Genomic DNA, 21497 nt, shown 5'->3' on the forward strand with positions numbered 1-21497 from the left:
ATAAATGAATCTTATTGTATATTAATTAGTTATGTATTTAATTATAAATATTAAATAGTTGAAAAAAATCTAATGCATATTAACTTAAAACTCTGTTTATTTGCAGAAAATAATTTATATTTAAAAAATATTTTAGAGAAATATTTTTCAAAATGGTAAATTATTTTACATTGTTTAATTTTAATAAAAATAAAATTTATTAATAAATTTATATGTATAGAAGTCTTAATAAATAATTTTATTTTTTCAAAAAATATTTTTTATAAAACAAATGGAGTCTTACTCTTTATAACCAGCATAATTGGATGGCTAATGCTAATATTAATTGAGATTGTTAATTTAAATATGGTTTTATTAAATATATGAATTTTTAATAAAATGTTTTCATCTGAAAAACAAACAACTGAAATTATGAACTTACTCAAATTGAATTGAAAAAAAAAAAAAACAAGAGTAAAGAATATGGCATCCATGATGATTAAAGATCAAAGCTTATGAATTTCTTGAAAGAAGGATTGATCAATAGCACTGTTTCTAGCCATTTCCTTCAGCTTTAATGAATTGGGTTCTGTTATCTTTATCAGCAAGCAATTTCTCTAGCTTTGTTTTGTTTTCATGGAAGCAAGCCAATCAAATCAATGACCTACCTGCAGCAATGCTGCCAGTTTTTTTTTTTTTTTAATAATTAGAATTAATGAATAGTTCTGTTTTGTTGTTGTTAAAGGCAAGTTCAGCTTTAATCTGTTTAACTGAGATATATAACATACTGAGTTGATACTCATAAGACTTTACATTAAATGCATTTGGAAATAGCAAAGAACCAACATCTTTTGATCAGCTACACAAGAATTCAACAGATTTTTTCTTTCTTTCTGCTGCAACTAAAAAATAAAATGAATACTTAATGGCGTCTAAAACCCACACCCAATTTATCGTCGTTTAAGAAACGTAGTACTTTCCACGGAGGTGAATCCCAAATGGTTAATTCTTGAATCTTCAAGCCATGACTTTGCTTCGCAAGAGAATCTGCGCTGAAATTTCTCTCCCTATAAACATGAGACAAACTACAGCACCAATCCATGTTCAAAAGTGTTCTGCAATCTTGGATGAGATGACCTAAGGGATGAGCAGAAATATCTTTCTCATTAATCAATCTAACAGCTTCTAAAGAATCTGATTCTGCAATGACTCTTCTAAATCCCATAGACCAAGCCAATTGAAGTCCAATTGAAATTCCAATTATCTCAGCATTTAAAATGGACATTTCACCAATATTCAAACCAAACCCACACAACCAATTTGATGAAGTATCTCTTAGAAGTCCACCAATGCTCGCAGGACCAGGATTTCCCAAACAACTCCCATCTACATTCAACTTTACCCATCCCTGTGGAGGAGGTTGCCAGGCATACTCATGCCCTATCTTTGGAATGCCGAAGCTAACAGATGGGTTAAAGAATTGAGACCCACATAGCAGCTGATGTTCTCCGCACTCACATGTTCCAAATACTCCTTCCTCCGACAGTTTGAAATTTTCGCCTTCATTAAACTTTAAGAAGGTATCAACTCCAGCCATGTTTATTGCTGGTGCTGCAATCATCTCGTCTGCTTAAGATTGAAAGCTAATCTCAGTTTGGGAGGGCTGATTATGCACTATGAATTACGCTTATTTATAAGCAATGGATTCTAATCCTTTGCACTGTAGGAAAAGGAATCCAAGTGGGCTTCGGTTTTCCACACTCCAACAGAAGAAGGACTTCAGAATTCCTCTGTAACTGATGCTCATTTTATCTCTTTTTTTTTATATAATAAAGTTTTTATAATATTATACAAATAAAAATATAGTAATGAAATTAAAGAATGTGAACATAATAAAATAATTATTAAAGGTAGAAAATGATTTGAATTTGGTTAATTTTTTATTCCTCTTAATATATTAAAAAATTTAAACACTATTTTTATTTATAATAATATTATTAAAAATTTATGAATAATCTGAAAATCATATTCACAATGGATTAAATAATTTTAGACTCTATTATTTAAATTTTAAATTAACTAACATTATAAAGTAAAAGCTTAATATTGAAATTCAAACTAATTTCATTGATTATAATCCTACTCATTTTGGTTTGCAGCATAAATCAACTCAATTTAATATATTTCATTCATTGATTAATCATTAGAAATTATACTCACCACCTATTAAAATAATCTTATTCATTGATTAATCATTAGAAATTATACTCACTACCTATTAAAATAATCTTTTTCATATTAATTATTCCTTGAAGGTTGGAGGGTAAATTACTTAATTGATTATATTTTGTTAAAATAACAAAAACATAACTAAAATATAAATTAGAAAGTATTATAAAAAAATTAATTGAGAATAAAATAATTAAATTTAGTATCACATTTCAAGTAATAAAAAAATCTAATTAATTTTATAAACTAAACACTTTTATATTTACAAACTACATTTCTAATAATAAAAAAAATTTAACTTATAGAAATTAAAAAATAAAATAAAAAGTTTAAATAATTTGTACACATTATTTTAACTTTTTTAAAGATATAATTAATTTTAGTTTTACAAAAATTAAAAAGTTAAAATAACTTCTACACATTGTGACTAATTTTAATTTCTACACATTAATTAAAATAATTAATTTATTAAAACATTCTTAAAAATTATCCACAATATGAGACTGTTACTATCCATATTTTATTAACTTTTTTTTCCTCTTAAACGCAAGTTGGGTTTTTGGGTGCCCTCATCGCCTTGGACAATCTTGTATGGGAAGATGGATTCTATTTTCATTTCGTATATTTTTTGGAAATGTTATCGATAAACTCGTCAGCCACCCAGTCTAAAAACCATAAATATCAAAAAGTCGTGTGCTATTTTGGCTCAAATCTGCCTGTCCTGGTATTCTGTGTCTCTAGTTTCTACTCAGTGGCTTTTAGCTTTGCTGGCACTAATCCTTATTTTCTCTATATTGGCTCTTTGAAGATGCTTTTAAGGGAGAACTTCAGATATGGTGTTTTTTTCTTTGGCCGCCTCTGTCATACATTCTTATGGAAGCCAGCTAAGCTTCTCAGCTTATTGTTTTGGATATTGTTTAACCGATTATGGGTTGTTGGGTAGAATTCTTTTCTATTGTGGGCTGGGCTACTAGCTATGGCTTTATGTTTATTTTATAGTCTATTGTAATATGAGCTTTCTTGAATTATTTTGGGCTATGAATATGATAGTCCATGGGCTAACAGCTTTCTTGTTTAAAGAAGGCCTAACTGGCCCCATTTTATTGATGAGTTCCTATCCATTCCAATCCAATTCTCTTCATTTTTTTAAAAAAATCTATTTAGAGAGGAGAGGATAAAATTCTAATTTCTAAAAAAATTCACAAAACATACTTTACCAATCATCCTAGAGAGTGTTGGACTATCTCATCTTCAAATAGTAATTAATAAGTTTTTGAACTCATATCCTTGTTGGTCCAATGAGTGTGTCGCCCAAAGAAAACTTGGCCCATTACCAGGTTTTTCAAATAAATTATAATTTAGTATTTATAGTTTAATAAAACTTATATTAATCTCTGTATTTTAAAAAGTAAGTTATGTAATCATTGCAATTTAATATCTAATATGAAAAATATAATTTTATTTGAAACATCTTAAGGACAAAATTTAATGTGTATGAAGTAAATTTTTGAAAGGTTTAAATTAAAAGAGTAAATTATGAATGAAATAAATTATATAAATATACCTATAAAAATATAAGTAATGTTTAGGTTTAGTCTACTCTTCATTTATTTGAGCATTCACCTTAGCGAAGCCCAAACTCTGCTCTTCTTTCTCTGAAAAACAACAAACATAATCTGGATGGATGGCTAATGCTAATATTAAATAATTATTTTTTAATATTTTATTTCAATTATTTTTCATCTGAACAACAAACTGAAACTATGATTTACATCAAATTGAATTTAGAGAAAAAAAAAAAGTAAGGACTATAGTATCAATAAAATCAACCAAAATTTGTCGTTGCATACAATTTTAAAAACTTTAAATGGAATATTAAAAATAATATTATTTACATTTTGCAGCATTTAACATAATAATTGGCTCTCAACAAACATACGCCATCCATGATGATTAAATATCAAAGCTTATGAAATTCTTGAAAGAAGCCATTTCCTTCAGCTTTAAAGAATTGGCTTCTATATCCTCGTCAGAAAGCATTTTCTCTATGCTTTGTTTTGTTTTCATGGAAGCAAGCCAATCAATGAACTACCTGCAGCAATGATGCGAGTTTTTTTTTTTAATAATTATAATTAATAAATAGTTCTGTTTTGTTGCTGTGAAGACAAGTTCAGCTTTAATCTGTTGAACAGAGACATATTAAATACATTTTGTTTAGCAGATCAAATGTCCGCACTGAATTGACACTCACAAGAATAAGTTTAAACGAATTACATAGAAGACTTCTACATCAAATTCATTTGCAAATATGATCAACAACTCAACAAATAATCTTTAACATTTTGTTTTTCTTGCTACATCTGAAAATAAAATGAATACGTAATAACGTTTAAAATCCACACCCAACTTACCATCCTTTAAAGAAGTACTTACCATCCTTTAAAGAAGAACTTTCCACGGAAATTAGTCCCAAATTATTAATTCTTGAAACTCACGCCCAATTTATAATCCTTTAAGAATTCTACTCACACCCAATTTATAGTCCTTTAAGAAAAGAATTCTTAAAGTATTTTCCATGGAAGTGAGTCCCAAATTGTTAATTCTTAAATCTCCGAGCTATGATTTTACTTTACCAGAGAATCTACACTGAAATTTCTCTCTCTATAAATATGGAACAAACTGCACCACCAATCCAAACTCAAAACCCAAACTCAAAAGTGTTAAAAGAGATGAGCTAAAGAATGAGCAGAAATATCTTTCTTATTAATCAATCTAACGGCTTGTAAAAAATCTGATTCTACAATGACTTCAAAATTCCATGGACCAAGTCAATTGAAGTACAATTGAAATTTCAATTATCTCGGCATTTAGAATGGACATTTTACCTATACTCAAACCAAACCCAGACAGCCAATTTGATGAAGCATCTCATTAAGCAGGACCGGGATTTCCCAAACAACTCCTATCTACATTCATCTTTACCCATCCCATAGAGGAGGTTGCCAGGCATACCCATGCCCTATCTTTGGAATGCCGAAGCTAACAGATGGGTTCAAGAAAGCTGATGGTTCTCCGCACCCACATGTTTCAAATACTCCTTCCCCTGACAGTTTAAAATTTTTGCCCTCATTAAACTTTAAGAAGGTATCAACTCCAGCCATATTTATTGCTTGTGCTGCAATCATCTCGTCTGCTTAAGATTGAAAAATAATCTCACTTTGAGATGGCTGATTATACACTATGACTAACGCTTATTTATAGCCAATGAATTCTAATCCTTTACCTGGTAGGAAAAGGAGTCCAACTAAGGGCATGTCAGGAATCCTACTGGGCTTCGGTTTTCCCCACTCCAATACGGGTCGATTGACCCATCCATAGCTCTAGAGTTTGTTTTTGCTACGCTTAGGTCTAATTCTTGTAATCGAGTGTGGACTTTTGGTTGTAATTCTAGGAATCTTAATTAACCGAGTCTTGTAGTCTTGTATTAATTCTCCTGTCTAATGAATTATCTTTGATAATTACTATATCAATTCGATCTAGAGAGAGAGCGTGCACACTTGCACGAAATTTGATCAACAATCAAAGAGAAATATAGAATTCCATCTCATCAACCATTCACTTTATACTTTTTGTACTAATATCAAATGTAAGTTGTTAAAACAAAAACGCAAAGCACTGACCTGATACTGCAACTGCATGGCCAATAAAAGAGGCAATAGAAGATTTTTTAAAAGAAAAAAGTTCGTCAAGAAAACAAATTAATTCAGGGCAGAAAATCTATGATAATTTCAAACTGGCGCCATCAATGAGCGGCGTGAGACCAGGTGGAAAATGCTTTCTATTGATCGATCCTATTGAGTTGACAATACACATTACCCCCTGGAAGAAGGAGAAAAAATCAGCTGTAAGACTCTATATTAAACTATGCAATGATTACGGGAACAACTAGTGAAGATCATAAGCCAAACCCAGTAACACGGAGCATTCAAAATACTTCTACTGATGACATTGAAATAGGATGAAAGTCATCATGAAAGCACAGCAATTATCAAAGTGCAAACATAAAAACTGAAGAACGATGATTCCTCTCAAGGTACCAAAGCACAATAAACCATATAGTTCATTGAATTTTCCATTTGCCATGTTATTGCGGCAATGTGAATGTGAAATGCAACGATATAGACAAATAAAATACACAGCCATACACCAAGTATTCCACACCAAACAAAATGGCACATCTAAAAGCAAAAATACGTCAATTCTGCTGTTGTCAATAGACAAACATTCACCATACACATAAGACACTTATGAACAGAGCCTGTACATGCCAGATCATGAATTAGTAACCGCACCTGCAGTGCCCTATCTTTCTCATACCAACTTCGGAGCTGGCTAAAAGTGAGTTGAACATGTTTATAATTTCAAAATTTTCATCTTCTGGAACTAGGTTTTAAGCACAATACCTAGTAACCCATTATTCATTTCAGCTAAACGTTATGCCAAGTATCTAGGTCTCAGTAAACTATTGCTTTCAGAGCCACTGATCAGAAAGCAATCCAACGAATACTCGATTGAACGTGAACTAAAATTTCCAGAATTCATGATTCTGCAGGCAAACCAAAATGAATATTTGGCGCACTAATTACTCATAAAGGAGAGAAAAAAAAATACCATTTAATGAGCCACCCAAACAGAAAGTGCTGCATGATGGGAACTTTCTCCAAGACTTCAGCTTTATACATCTTAAGCAACCCACTATTCACCTTGTTCCAATTAGGCACACCACTGATGTCGTCCAATAATGGAGAATGTTCAGCAAATAAACCCTTCTTCACCTTCTTGATAAATGCAATGCAAGAAAGATACATGTACTCTTTCGAAAAATTTTCCAAAATATCTTCATTGTGAATTGACTTGGGCTTCATATACTTGTGATCAATCAATTGCGACGATCCAAATATAAAAGGCAAGAAATGATAATCATCGAGCCCCCAAACACCATGTGAACCCGCAGGCTCCAAACAGTAAACCAATTGCAATTTCCTCATTAGCTCTAGGTAACTCACGAAAACTCGAGCCACAACAGCTTGATAATCCTCTTCCTTAATGACTCCAATCCTTGCCAGGCAGTATAACCACGCTGCGAAATTAGTCTCGTGACCAGTACCATAGTCGATCCGGCTTGAATTGCCAAAGCTATCGGTAAGATAAGGAACAATTTCGATCGTTGCTGATTTTAAATCGTCAGGTAAAAATTGAAGCATCAACGATTCGCTATTTTCCTCCAAACGGATATGCCAGGTTCGATACGAGACATTACCATAGCGACCCGCTTGTTGAACAGGAGGAATTTCCTCAATCCACTGCGTTAGGGTTTGAAGAATCGATAGGATCGTCTTTACGGTGGGTGATTCATGGCAAGGATCAGATATTTTATGACCGCGGACGGATTCCGAAAGAGCAACAACGAAGCCGAGGAAGTTCTTCCCCGAATCGGATTCGTGGAAGCGGCGAATATCATCGGGGGATTGAATTTTCTTAGAGGGAGTTTGGAAGTTATACGGAGGAGAAACAGTAGGGACCTTTTGGGATTGAGGGACGGGAGCGAGGATTATTGCTTGGGAGTTATTGGGAGGAAGATTGATGGCCGGAGAACGGATAGGACGATAAGTAGGAGGCGGAGACATTTCGGGCCATGAGGGTTGTGGTGGAGCAGGGAAAGTGGTCGGGCCCCCACATTTGACGCAAGTGCTGGCGGTGCATGACGGTGGAGATGCCGTAGGTGACTTAGGAGGGTCTTCATGCTGGTGGCGGTGGGGGTCTTCCATAGAGGTGGCTTGTGGTGGAGTGGAGTGGAGAGAGCGGGTGGGAAGTTCAGACTTCAGAATGACGAACGCTACTTTCCGCTTCGAGACACAGGCGACTATGGGCTACTTTCAATTGGGTGATGGGCCCACTAATGTTATTGGGCTACCTGATCTGCTAGTCCCGCTAAGGGAAATGGACCTTTGGCTATTGTTTCGTTTAAGCACAAATCCAAAGGAATGCGAAGGCTTGAATTCCGATTTACGGTTATAAACTTCAATTTATAATTTAAAAAACTTAAAGCCAATGTGTTTCAATTTCTAGGCGAACGTTTCTTATTCCTCTTCTACACGTGCGACGGATTTGATCTGTTTGGCCAGAAGACCATGGGAGCTGCAAAGTGGTAACTCACATTTCTTTCATTAGTGTCTGCGAGGCTAGAATATTAGGTATGCAGAAATAGTAAATTTAAACTAAACCATTAATTAACCTAATGAAAGCAACCATGTAATGCGGTTCTTAATAATTCTCTAATATTTAATAACTTATTAAAATATTATTAAATTTATTTTTTTTAAATGGAGATTAAAAAATAAAATTTAATACTTTTTGAATTTATTTAAATATATTTATTATGAGGCCAAGTGCCATTAAATACTTATATTCCTTTAAATAATGTAGTAAACAACAGATTCTCTATAATTTTTAATAACCAATTAATGATGTTTTAATATATATTTTTTAAACAAGTGTTAATACCGGTAAAATTCAGTAATTTTATACTATATTTATTTAAAATTTAACTAATGAAATATTAAAATATCTTTAAAAATACATTAATTTACTAAATATTTTAATGGAATAATAATTTAAAAACCTTTTAATTTCTTAATAACCCAATATTTAGATAAGTTTTTAAAAATCACCGAACAGCAAGACCCCATCTCTCTCTCTCTCTTTTTTTTTTTTTTGACGTTTCCTCTGTACTACCTCCTACCGGCTACCACTAACGAAAGCTGCAAAAATGAGCAGACACAGAGACCTTTTTCCAGTGAAAAAGCAAACCAAAGTAATTTGCTTTTCTGTTATTAATCCGCATAAGCCAAAATAAAAAAATAACAAATAAATAAATTACAACGTCTCTCTCTCTATATGTGTAGCGTATACATTGATTCCACTAATTGACCATAATCTAAAGATAAAATCCTACTCAACTACCTCCAAGCTCCAGCATTTTCAGACCAAAGTTGAGCAAGAAGATGTAGAAGGATCATACAGAGCAGGAAGCAAGTACTTCCTTCCATCAACTCCATTTGCATTGTAGCTAGCACCAGTTGTAGAATCCACCAATAGGTTTCCAGCATAGCCCGGATAAGCCCCCTTGCCATAAACCCCTGGGCAAGCTGATGCTGCCTCCAATGGTGCCTCTTTTGGCCCCTGGAAGTATCCATTTCCAAATGGGTTGGTGGCAGTCCCAGCCAACAGGCTTGCCAAGTTGATTACCATACCATCAAGTCCCACATCGTTATTGGGTGCTACCAAGGGTGGGCTCTGTGGTCCGTAGATTGGTTGGTGGAATGGCCAGGCGCAGTAACCAGGGCACTGAGTTTCAGAATTACCAACCCAAATGTAGGCAAATTTGTAGTTCTTGCCCTTAATGTGGCCAGTTTGGGATCCAGAAGCAGACCCATGAGTCCCACATCTGTTTAGGCAAAACCCTTCAACAGCAACATCGGAAGCTGTGAGTACAACATTAACAGCATTCATTTGATCACCCTTTGAGGCCAACTGAACAATCTGTTTGTTTGTGAGTGATTTTCCTAGCGAGTATGTTTCATCTATTATTTGATTTCCTAAAGCAATAGAAAGGGTGGATTTTTTGGAGGATGAGAGGTGGTAGTATTTCTCAGTGGTTTTCCACCAGGTAGCAACAGAGGGCTGGACATTTTGAGAAGATGGAGCAGACAATGAAGTTACAAAATCTGAGATGATGGCTTTCTGGGATGGCTTGAATTTGCCATACCAGATGAGATTGATAGAGATTTTGCCAGAAAGAAGAGGACCATTGTGGTAACTCAAGAGCTGAGGCTGATCTTGCACTAGCTCATCGAGTTTTCTAGCAGCAAAAGAAACTTGAAAGACAGAGATTACAAGGAACAGTTTCAGAAAACAATGAATAGCAAAAGAAGCCATTTTTTTTTTAAATTTAACTCTCAAAAAAGAGGATTAAAAAACAGAAGAAGAAGAAGCTGCAATAGGCTGTGTTTTTGTGTGGGATAGAGAAGTGAAGGAGAAGGCTATTTATACAGCCCCATGAAGAGGAGTTGTTTAAAGCGAAAAGAAGAGCTGAGCGAACTTGCCTAGAAAGAGACAAAAAAGGGTAGGGCATTGGTTTCGCCATTTTCGAGTTACTGCTTGCTCAGAAAGAGCCCTCATGAAGCAAGCGCCTTTCTTATTCAAAAGAGAGAGAGCAATCCATCCCCACGCGCATCCAACAGTGTTTATCCCCACCCTCAGATCACATGCACCTAAAATCAGGAGCGTGAATGACAAACATGTCTCCCAAAAATAAACGATCGCACTGTTACAGCTTAGTCACAGTTTGCAGGCTGGCACATTGACGAAAATGCCCTCTCTTTGGAGGCAAGGAGCAAGCTGTTATGAGAATTGACAAAGGGAAACAAAGAAAGTGGATATGATACAATAGACGTTAAAGCGACAGGCTGGAAAATTGCAGCAATGTGTTGCGTTCTCAAGTGTGTGATTATGAAAGTGGAATATTATTTATTTATTTTATTGGGAAGTGTAGACTGGTCCAGCTGGCAGTCAGCAGCCTTAAGGCAAAAGAGCAAGCAGCAACGGGTATCCTAGGTGAGAGAGCACACGTCAGAATACGCGCCCAGATTATGTTAATAAGGTTATGAATTTATTTTAAAAAATAAATTAATTTATTACTAATATACAAATATAGAAAGATCTTTTTTATTCAAATTACATATCACTTTTATTTTATTTTTGTAATTTTCTAAAAAAATTTATATATTTTTTCTCTCGGAGAAATATAGAGATGGTAGTAATTAAGTGAGGTAATAATTAAATTAATGGTTATTTTACCATAACTTAAGTGGAGTTACGAGGAAAGTGAATTTAATAGGCAGAAAGGGGAGTTGAGAAGCACCATGTTTGGTAATAAGAGGCGATTACAGCTGTATGAACTGTGAAGACAGCTAGTTTGCCGAGTCATCTTTATCTCATTTAATACAAGCGAACGTTGCCTTCATTTTTTCAACTTCAAATTGCTACACCGCATTTTTGTTTGGTTTGGGTGGGTATATTTTGAATGCGAGAATTTTTTTTAAAAGAATATAAATTATTTTAAAAAAAGTGAGGTGATTAACTGGATAACCACTTAGATTGCTCAGATCGGTAAATTATTAAAAAAAATGAGCGTAATTAAAATTATTTAAATTTAAAAATAATATTAATACATATTTTAAATTTTATATATATTTTATTTTTATATGTAAAAAATTGTATTAATTAATTATTTTTTAAAAAATTTAATTAAATTAATAATAAGAAATTATGTGATTGTAGATGAAACATATAATATTTTTTTAACGGTAATGAAAATATTTGATCAGATATAAGAGAGCGAATTTTTTATTATTTTAAATGTTTATCATTACAAAAATTGAATTTCTTTTATAAATTATTAAAATTTTATTAAGTGAATCTTATATACGATAATAATATATGTGATATATTTTATATAAATTTTAAAGTGGAGAGCAAATCCATCGACGCTGTTTCAGGTTTTTTTTTAATCATATTTTTTATATTTAAAATATTTAAAAAATTAGTCAATATAAATTAATTTTAAAAGTAATTTCCATGAAAATTTCTACATATAAAATACTTCCCGGAACATCAAATTTAAATTATTTTATGTTATAAATTATTTGAAAATAAGAAATTAGTTATACTATCTAAGATATCGTTATATTAAAAATAATAAATTTAATTAATATATTTTAAGTAAATACATGGACGGAACTGCAGTTGGCTTGAGAATCCCAATTTCGTAAACTTTTCATCTGTATCCATATGATTTTTGAAATTTTCTTAAAAATATAATTTTAGCCCCTTTAATTTTATAAAATGTGTTAATACATCCTTATATTTTTCATTATTTTTATTAAAAATATATATTTAATTTTTTAAATTTTGAAAATATTGTTGTGGGTGTTGAAATTTTTTAAATCTTTTATTATTATACTTATTTATATCACTTTTGAAATTTTTATGTTCTTTTTAAGTATTTTAGTTATTTATGAGTTTTAAAATAATTTTTTTTTCTTTTTAACTTTTTAAATATACAAAATTTTTATTGCTATTATTATTTTTGACATATAATTTAAATATTTTAGTTCCATCCTCAGTAAATAATTGTAAAATATAAACTTTTGAGTTTAATTTTAATTAAAAGTAAATTAAAATCATTCATTTAAGATTCATTGGAAAAAAAAAAAAAAAAACTTTAACTGCCGTATTTTTGTTTAACGGATTTCTACAGTATTTTTTCTTTTAAAATCTGAAGACCATCCTCACAGAAGTGGCAACGCGGCCAGCTACTTTTAAAATCTATTTCTTTCTTCTAAAAATTTGTTCAGACTCATGCTAAGTTTTATTATCTTTGGCAATATTAGAAATTGAAATCGTGTTATTTGTTTTATTCAATCTAATTTCAAATAAAACGCATAACTTCAACTTCACATAGCATTTATTAATTTGGTTAAAAATATTGAGAAGTTAGGGTAGGGTGCCTCCACTAACAATGCCCTACATTCCCGGCCGATCGATGGACGCAATTGGGAGAACTCCGAGCGTGTCTGACGCCTATGCTCAATTATTCTTCACTCCATTAGCTGACTTTCAGACAAAACCAACACAACACAGCTGTTTAATATCATGGTCTTGTTCTCATAGGTGCACGAGTGGCTTCTACACAAATTTTATTTACTTTGATTCAATTCCTAATTCCCTACTCTACAGCTTTGACTTCATTTCCTAAAATATCATTCTTGGATTCCTCTTGTTTGCTCATATTTACTTTTCATAACTGTTATACTTTTTTAATAAAAATAATCGTATCATAATTAATAAGTGTTAAATTAGTGATAGAACACTCTTTTTTTTAAATAAAATAAAAATTTTAATTTTTATAAATAAAATAAACAAAGTGTAGAAGCATTTATTACTTAGTAGACTAATTTAATATAAATAGAAAAAATCTGCATACTGTGAAAAACAAAAAGATCGCAGCATATAGATGGGATATATATCCAAACAGAGCGAACTTAAAAAAAAAAAAGATTGACATGTATATCTGGGGATGTTTGGATGCTTTAGCCATTAGTTAGCATATAAATAGAAAATGCCTCGTATTACATGGCTTTTTGTTGGCGAATGGTGTCGCAGCAAACGTGACATGTTCATGGTTTTCCTTGACTTAAAAAAGCAAAATGCCAACGTTGACAGCATTTATTTTCAATACCCAAAATTCCAAACATACACTACACAGCTGCATGGATTGGTTGTATATCTAATTAATATATAGTTTGGCATGTAAAATTTTCAACTTGCTTGTAATTTTATTGGTGTTTTGGGCATCAGACCACATCTTTGACCAAGACTTTTCTAGCTTTCAAGATTAATCAGAATCAGATGAAGATTAATTACACTTCATTCACATGGCAAAATTGAATTTGATTCCTACAAAGCTAGCTGTGAAGTAAGTTCCTGTCATTTTATCAAAATAACAGCAAATTCATGTATATTGGTAACACCAAAAGATTAGAACATAACGTGCATAGTGAGCTCGAGTGACAGTTCTCTCGTGATTAAGCAACAACGTAGCAGGTGAGCTGAGACTGAGCATGTGACTCCATTACTAAATACTCTCTTTTGTGGGAGAGTGACCAAAAAGACAAAAGCTTTTAGAATCCCGTAATCTTCAGTTTCACTGGATTTTTGTGTTGGATTCAAAGTGCATTGCACTTTCCCTTTACTTAACTAATTAATCAATATGCATGTTTCTATATGAAACCTGCAGATATTCCATATATATGGATTCTTTAATTTTGAACTTTTAAAAATATATTAAATAAGTGACCAATTTTAAATACCTCGGTGGTAGCAACTACTAAGGGTTTGGCTAAGAATCTGCCATTAACAACACCGTAGAAGCTTGAGAAGTGAGCCTTGGTTCAAATGGAGAGAGGCTCCATCTTACATATCCATATATGAGCAGCCAAATTAATCTCCATTAACAAAAAAAAAAGACCTTTGAAGGAAAGCAAAGGAAGAGAATATATTATTGCAGCCTCCTTTCTCTTATCTTTCTATGTTCTCGTGATCATCTATGTTAATTATAAAAAGTGTTTACTCGTGAAAGCAATTCAGGCCACCAACTTCCGCCACTTGCTCCTCCTTTATGCATGCATGCACCATACTTTTCTCTAAACAATGTTATCCGGCTTGCCGGATCAATCATTGACTCCATTATTAAATTAAGCTGAAATTTATTTAAATCGAAACAAAATGTTAATTTAATTAGTAAAATTTATAAATCGTAATTTTAAAATTAATAAATAATAGATAAAAAACCAAAATTACTTAGTTTAATTATATCGTGTATACGTGAGAAATTTAAAAAAAAGTTTTTATTTAAGTATGATCTTATAATTTAATTAATGAATAGTGAAATTTTAATGATTTAGCATGCAAATCCAATTTGCAAAATCTTTAGTAGACTTGAAACTAAATTAAAAAAATGGGTAGTTGATAAACTTGATGTAAATTACTAAATTTAGAAACAAAGAACACAAGGAGAAAAAACTAGATCATGAACATCACCCCTTTTACATGATTTTTTTTTATAAAAGAATTTAAATACTTACTAAGTTAAAAAAGATTATATTCTTAATATTTAATGAAGGGTAAACATTAAATGAATCTAAATTTATATTTGGGGAAAATTACTTCTTAGTCCCTCAGGTTTAACGTAATTAACACTTCTGTCCCTCTATTTTGGCGACCCAACACTTAAGTCCCTCACTTTCTCTTCCGTCCAAATTCGTAGTCCTTCCGTCCATTTAAACCGTTTGGTCAAAGAGTCAAAAGTGAGAGGTGATAATTTTTTCCAGAAATACCCTTCTCTTAATGTGAAATTCTTTTTTTTTTTTTCTCTTTCATGCTTTCTTCGGTTGAAGAAGAAGAAGAAGAAGAAGAAGAAGAAGAAGAAGAAGAAGAAGAAGAAGAAGAAGAAGAAAAAGTTGCAGAAAAGGGTAGGAAGAAGAAGGAGAAGAAGAAGAAGAAGAAGAAGAAGAAGGAGAAAGAAGAAGAAGAAGAAGAAGAATAAGAAATTGCATAAAAGAGGGTAGGAAGAAGAAGAAGAAGAAGAAAGAAGAAGAAGAAGAAGAAGAAGAAGGAGAAAAAAGAAGAAAAGAAGAAGTTGTAGAAAATGGTAGGAAGAAGAAGGAGAAGAAGAAGGAGAAGAAGAAGAAGGGGTATTTGGGTTTGGGTTTAGTGAGGGTTAATTTTGTCAATTCACGTGTCCCAAACGGCTATTTTGGATGGAAGGACTACGAATTTGGATGGAAGAGAAAGTGAGGGACTTAAGTGTTGGGTCGCCAAAATAGAGAGACAGAAGTGTTAATTATGTTAAACCTGAGGGACTAAAAAGTAATTTTCCCTTATATTTGACATAAAATTAAATATGAAAAAAAAATTATGAATGGTTTTGTAAGAAAAAAATTCAAATAAATTTTTAAAAAATAATTCATGATTTCATCACTATACATAATAAAAAATTTTAAATTTTTTTACTTCAGATAAAAATTTTATAAAAATTAAATTAATTTTTATAAAACTTTTATTTCCAAATGGGGATTATGTTTGACATATAGTGAAATTTCTTTGTACCTTTGAAAGGTGGGCTTGGTCCAATTTGGCCTTTAGTTTGGAAGGAAGCTTGATAGGCTTAATGGGCTATGTTACTTTATGTTTGGAAGAAATCCGACGGACCTAGTCCACGTCCAAATTGATGAGTCTTGTGGCTTATACACGGCTTGGGGAGCCATGGCTTTGCAGAATTATATAAAAAAATAAACGAAAAGTAAAAAAAAAAAATAGCACGTGGTTCTACCGGTTTAACAGTATATAATAATTTCTGTAATTGATTATAATATTAATCTTCCAGTTTTTTCATATAATTTATTTAATTTCGTTTGATAAATACAAAATTATAATTTTAAACTTCATTTGTTTGTTGAAAAATAATTTATACTTAATTTTTATTATTTGATTGCAATATAAAAAAAAATGAAGGATGTTATAAGTACAAAAATGTTAATAAAATTGTATAAATGTAAAAAATAATTTGGCCATTATGAAATTATGGTTATATATATATTTTATAATAAAATTATAATTATTATTAAAAAAATTATTAATTTATATTTTATAATTTTAAAAAATATACTAATTAATTTTTTAAAAATATTATAGACTTTTTTATAATATCTAACTGTTAAAATTAATATGAAGCATAATTAATAGATTTTTTAAAATTTTAAAAATATTTTAATATATTTTTAAATAAAAGTCAATTAACAAATTTTTTTATATTATAAAAATTAAATAATAAATTTTTTTCCTTATATTTTTATTGGGTGGAATTCAGTTTGTAATTACCTAGCTAACCAAATTCAACATTATTTATTTCTCTTTCATTTTCTTTTATTATTATATCTTTTTCATCTTCGTAAATTTCTCAGACAACAAAATTATTCCTAAATTTATAGGACAGTCGCAACCTCTAAAAACAAGTACTCCTTCTGTTGACAAATAAATTTATTTATATTTTCATATAAATTAAAATATAATGGTTAATTATTATTTTTTTAGTATACTCTTTATTATATTAATTCACTAAAAATTAAATAACTTATATTATTAAAATTAATTTTTAAAATCAATACTGTTTTACTTTTGCAATTTAAAATAAAAACTACTATTTAAGAAAAGTAAGTGCGTATCCAACCAAATTTTAATATAATAAATTTAAATAATATATAATTAATTCTTTGGCAAATCACACGCATAAGGAATTTATATTTTATATATAAAATACCTATTATCCGAATTCGTTATATAAATAATTATTTTAACGTAAAATATATTTTTTATAATAATATTTATAATTTTTATATATTCTCTTTTAAAAATTAAAGTTTAAATATTTTTTAGAAATAATTGTTCTTTCAAATGAAATTTATTAATAAAAGTATATTTTGTATAAATTATTAATTAAAATACATAAATTAAATGAATTTAAGTATTATTGGAGAATAATAATTAGAGTTTGATAGTTTAGAATAAAATTTTAATAGGATGTTGATCGGATTGAGTAGTTGATAATATTAATTAGGTTTAGGTTTGGATATGATATTTTTACAAATACTCTACTTATTTATATAAATATTTTAGATTAAGGTTTCATTCATTTATGAAAAATAATTTTATATTCTGTGATTTTTTTTAAAAAAATATTTCTTATGAAAAATAGTTTTATTTCATTATCTATTTTTTAATACTAAAAATAAAAAATATTAAGAAATTTATTCATGGTATTATACAATATTTTAAACGTTTAAACAAATTTTATTATTTGTAAAAGAGAAACTTAAATGAAATAATTTCAATTAATTATGTCTCTTAAATGAAATAATTTCAATTAATTACATCATCTTTCATTTTCATGATTTATTTAAAAAAATAATCTAAATGTATTTTTATTAAATTATGTATACTTTTAGTTTATATAAAAATTATTTTTTTAAAAAAATTGAAATCGAAGATCGAGGTGTAAGAATTTAAAATTTTTTAAATTTATTCAGATATACTTATCATTAAATTAAATTCGTTATAAGTTAAAAAAATATGAATTTTCATATTTTGAATATAAAACTTAATAAAAAGATAAGTTAAATTATTGTGAAATTTTTTTATTTTAAATAAGAAAATGGTAGATATAATTAAAACTTTATATAATAAATAAAATTACAATGTTGATTTCAGATTAAACAAATAATTAAATGCATATAATAAAATGGGCACAAGAGAATTTCTGCTCTTCAAATTAAATATAGTTTGGCGATCTACCAAATTTTTTGGCAGAGGCCAACTCGTGAAATTGATATATGGAGAAATTTTATCTTCAACGTCGATAAGGACATGTCAAAAAGGGAAAGAATTTGACTTTTTATTTTTTAGTAAGTGACATGGCAAATGGATTTATTTTTAGTTGCCCAAGCCAAGATTACCTTGTCGTCTGGGAATCCTGCACCGGAAAGGCCTAGTTAGGAATGCAATTATAACACAACCAAATTATAGCAATAGCCCTAAACTTTAAATTAATTATCATTTAAATTATATTAAAATTATACATCTTTTTATCCAAAAAAATTTACATCTCTATATATAAATACATTAATTAAAATTATATTATGTTAATATAAAATAAGAAATCAATTATTCAAATATGAGTTAAGCACGTAATAATTGCAGAAAAATTAAGAGCTTAGTTATAAAAAAATATGTCTATTTTTTAAAAAATAATGATAAATTAAACCTATTTTTTAAGTTCTTTTTTATATTTGCCAAACTAGACCTTAGTTCTGAATTCTATCTATAAAAGCACTGTGCCTCGAACTCTTGCTTTCAGTGTTTTGAGAGAAAGGTAATAAAGCTCCCATTGTTTTGGAGTTGTGTGATAAGCAAGAGAATGGATTTCTTAACCTTTCTTGAAAAGCCTCATGCAGTCTGCATTCCTTTCCCAGCTCAAGGCCACATAAACCCTATGCTCAAACTAGCCAAACTCCTCCACCACAAAGGCTTCCATATCACTTTTGTTAACACAGAATATAACCACAAGCGCCTCCTCAAGGCTAGAGGTCCCGACTCTCTCAACGGTCTCCCTACCTTCCAGTTCCTTACAATTCCCGATGGCCTCCCTCCGACTGACGGTGATGCCACCCAGGACATACCGTCCCTGTGCCAGTACACCAGGAAAACCTGCTTGGCTCCCTTTAGAAATCTTCTCTCTAACCTCAATCACACTTCTTCATCCAACGTTCCTCCTGTATCTTGCATAGTTTCTGATGGGGTCATGAGCTTCACTCTTGATGCAGCACAGGAACTGGGTATTCCTGAAATTCTGTTTTGGACAACCAGTGCTTGTGGGTTTATGGGCTATCTTCACTATCATCACTTAGTTAAGAAGGGTCTCACACCATTCAAAGGTTCTATAATGAAGTTATTTGATTCCTTTGCATGTTTCATGGAGATGAAACAATTAGTTAAATTTAATATTTATATTATTTTTGTTTGTTTCAATTTGCAGATGAGAGCTACTTGACAAATGGTTACCTGGATACGGTCATAGACTGGATCCCAGGCATGAAAGATATCCGCTTGAGGGATCTACCAAGTTTTATCAGAACCACTGATCCAGAAGATGTTATGCTGGATTTTTTACAGTCAGAGACAGAAAGATGCCAAAAAGCCTCTGCGATTATTTTGAATACATTTGATGCCTTGGAGCATGATGTTTTAATTGCACTTTCTACATTAGTGCCCCCTGTATACTCCATTGGCCCTCTTCATCTACTCCTCAACAATGTTAAAGATAAGGACTTGAAGCTGATCGAATCAAACTTGTGGACGGAAGAATCTGAGTGTCTTGAATGGCTCGACTCAAAAGGGCCCAACTCAGTCGTTTATGTGAATTTCGGAAGCATCACTGTAATGACAACCGAGCAATTGGTAGAGTTTGCTTGGGGACTTGCTAATAGCAATATAACATTTTTTTGGGTCATCAGGCCTGACCTTGTCGCCGGAGATAACGCCATTCTCCAACCAGAGTTTGTCACAGTGACTAAGGAAAGAGGTATTTGTTCAAGCTATTGCGCCCAGGAAAAAGTTCTGAGCCACCCATCAATTGGAGGGTTCTTAACACACAGTGGTTGGAACTCTACACTTGAAAGCATCAGTGCAGGAGTACCACTGATTTGTTGGCCTTTCTTCGCGGAGCAACAAACTAACTGCCGATACAGTTGCAAAGAATGGGGCATTGGTATGGAGATAAACAGTGATGTGAAGAGAGATGAAGTTAAGAGGCTTGTGATAGAGTTAATGGAGGGAGAAAAAGGCAAAGAAATGAAGAAGAAGGCCTTGGAATGGAAGAAGATGGCAGAAGAGGCTACTGCCAGTCTCGAAGGTTCATCTTTCCAGAATTTCGAAAAAGTCATCAAAGCTCTCTCGCCATCAGCCAAAGCTTAGATAAAACCAAATCGATGCTATATATATTTATCAACTTATGATGTGACGTTTAACCTTTGTTTGATCTATCTTATCTATATTTTTTAAAAAATAAAAATAATTAAGTATTTTAAATTGATGTTCACCCCTTTATTTTATTGTTTAAAAAAATATAGTTTTATCATTAGGAATAAAATAATTTAATTTATCAAATGATTTTTTTTTCTCTAAAGAATAAGGATGCAAACCCAATTCAAACCATAAACTAACATAGCTAAGGATAAAAAAAAAAACATAAAATCTACTTTAAAATTTTAAAACTAAAAAATTAAGAATTTTGATCCCATTAAAATTTAAATTTTATCTAAAAAAGCATATGTTTATCAATAAAATTAATAAATTTAAAATCGCTACTCTTAATTATCAAAATAATAATAAATTTCAATTATAAATAAATGTTATTAATTAATGGTAATTATTATTCACAAATTTTATAAACTTCACAAATCTTATCTGATTTCAAATGCATTTAAATAAATTTAAAAGCTCTCAAATTTTAATTTTTAATCTAAAATTTTTATTTAAAAAAAACATAAAATATTTGAATTATAATGTTTATCAATGAAAGAAATTGATTTATTAACACTATATAATAAATGTAAAATATATTATATATGATTATTGTGTCAAAATAATAATTTAAAAATCTGATACATGAATCCAAGTATTTAAAAGTGGAGTACAGCTTCATCTGCGCTGTCATTCTACAACCGTCATTATATTTAGATGATATGATTTATTTCCCTTTTCTGCATATGAACTTTTAATGCAAGTTGTTTGGAGTCGTTTATATTGGTGAATTTTATCGATATTTTTTAAAATTTTTAATATTAATATTTAAAATACATATTACAATAAGATTCGATTAATTTAAATAAATTAATATTAGTTGTAAGGAATATGTATATAAATATTGGAGGCTTTTTACTGGGCCTATTTTTCGGAAGATTGTTTTTTATTGATTTTGGAATCTGATGTTCTCATCCAGTCATTTTTTTTAAATTTTTTTCAATTAAATCTTTTTACCCTCCATAGTTTTC

At 30.5% G+C, this 21497-nt stretch overlaps 3 protein-coding genes across 3 annotated transcripts; 1 reads left to right on the forward strand and 2 right to left on the reverse strand.

The window, feature by feature from the left end:
* Nucleotides 1-5812: 5812 nt before the first annotated feature.
* Nucleotides 5813-8208, reverse strand: LOC110606732 (serine/threonine-protein phosphatase 2A activator). Its single transcript, XM_021745689.2, has 2 exons — nucleotides 6880-8208; nucleotides 5813-6087 (listed from the first exon to the last, which is right to left on the reverse strand). The coding sequence occupies exons 1-2, from the start codon at nucleotides 8034-8036 to the stop codon at nucleotides 6081-6083; spliced, it is 1164 nt and encodes a 387-aa protein (XP_021601381.1). The 5' UTR covers nucleotides 8037-8208; the 3' UTR covers nucleotides 5813-6080.
* Nucleotides 8209-9056: 848 nt separating this feature from the next.
* On the reverse strand, nucleotides 9057-10296 carry LOC110605828 (protein PHOSPHATE-INDUCED 1). Its single transcript, XM_021744478.2, has one exon. The coding sequence runs from the start codon at nucleotides 10204-10206 to the stop codon at nucleotides 9250-9252; it is 957 nt and encodes a 318-aa protein (XP_021600170.1). The 5' UTR covers nucleotides 10207-10296; the 3' UTR covers nucleotides 9057-9249.
* An 8531-nt stretch (nucleotides 10297-18827) lies between these two features.
* Nucleotides 18828-20418, forward strand: LOC122722524 (7-deoxyloganetin glucosyltransferase-like). The gene is made up of 2 exons (XM_043953538.1): nucleotides 18828-19379; nucleotides 19481-20418. The coding sequence occupies exons 1-2, from the start codon at nucleotides 18863-18865 to the stop codon at nucleotides 20416-20418; spliced, it is 1455 nt and encodes a 484-aa protein (XP_043809473.1). The 5' UTR covers nucleotides 18828-18862.
* The last annotated feature ends 1079 nt before the right edge of the window (nucleotides 20419-21497 follow it).

Source organism: Manihot esculenta, chromosome 18 (genome assembly GCF_001659605.2).
Source record: "Manihot esculenta cultivar AM560-2 chromosome 18, M.esculenta_v8, whole genome shotgun sequence".
Classification (NCBI taxonomy): Eukaryota; Viridiplantae; Streptophyta; class Magnoliopsida; order Malpighiales; family Euphorbiaceae; genus Manihot; species Manihot esculenta.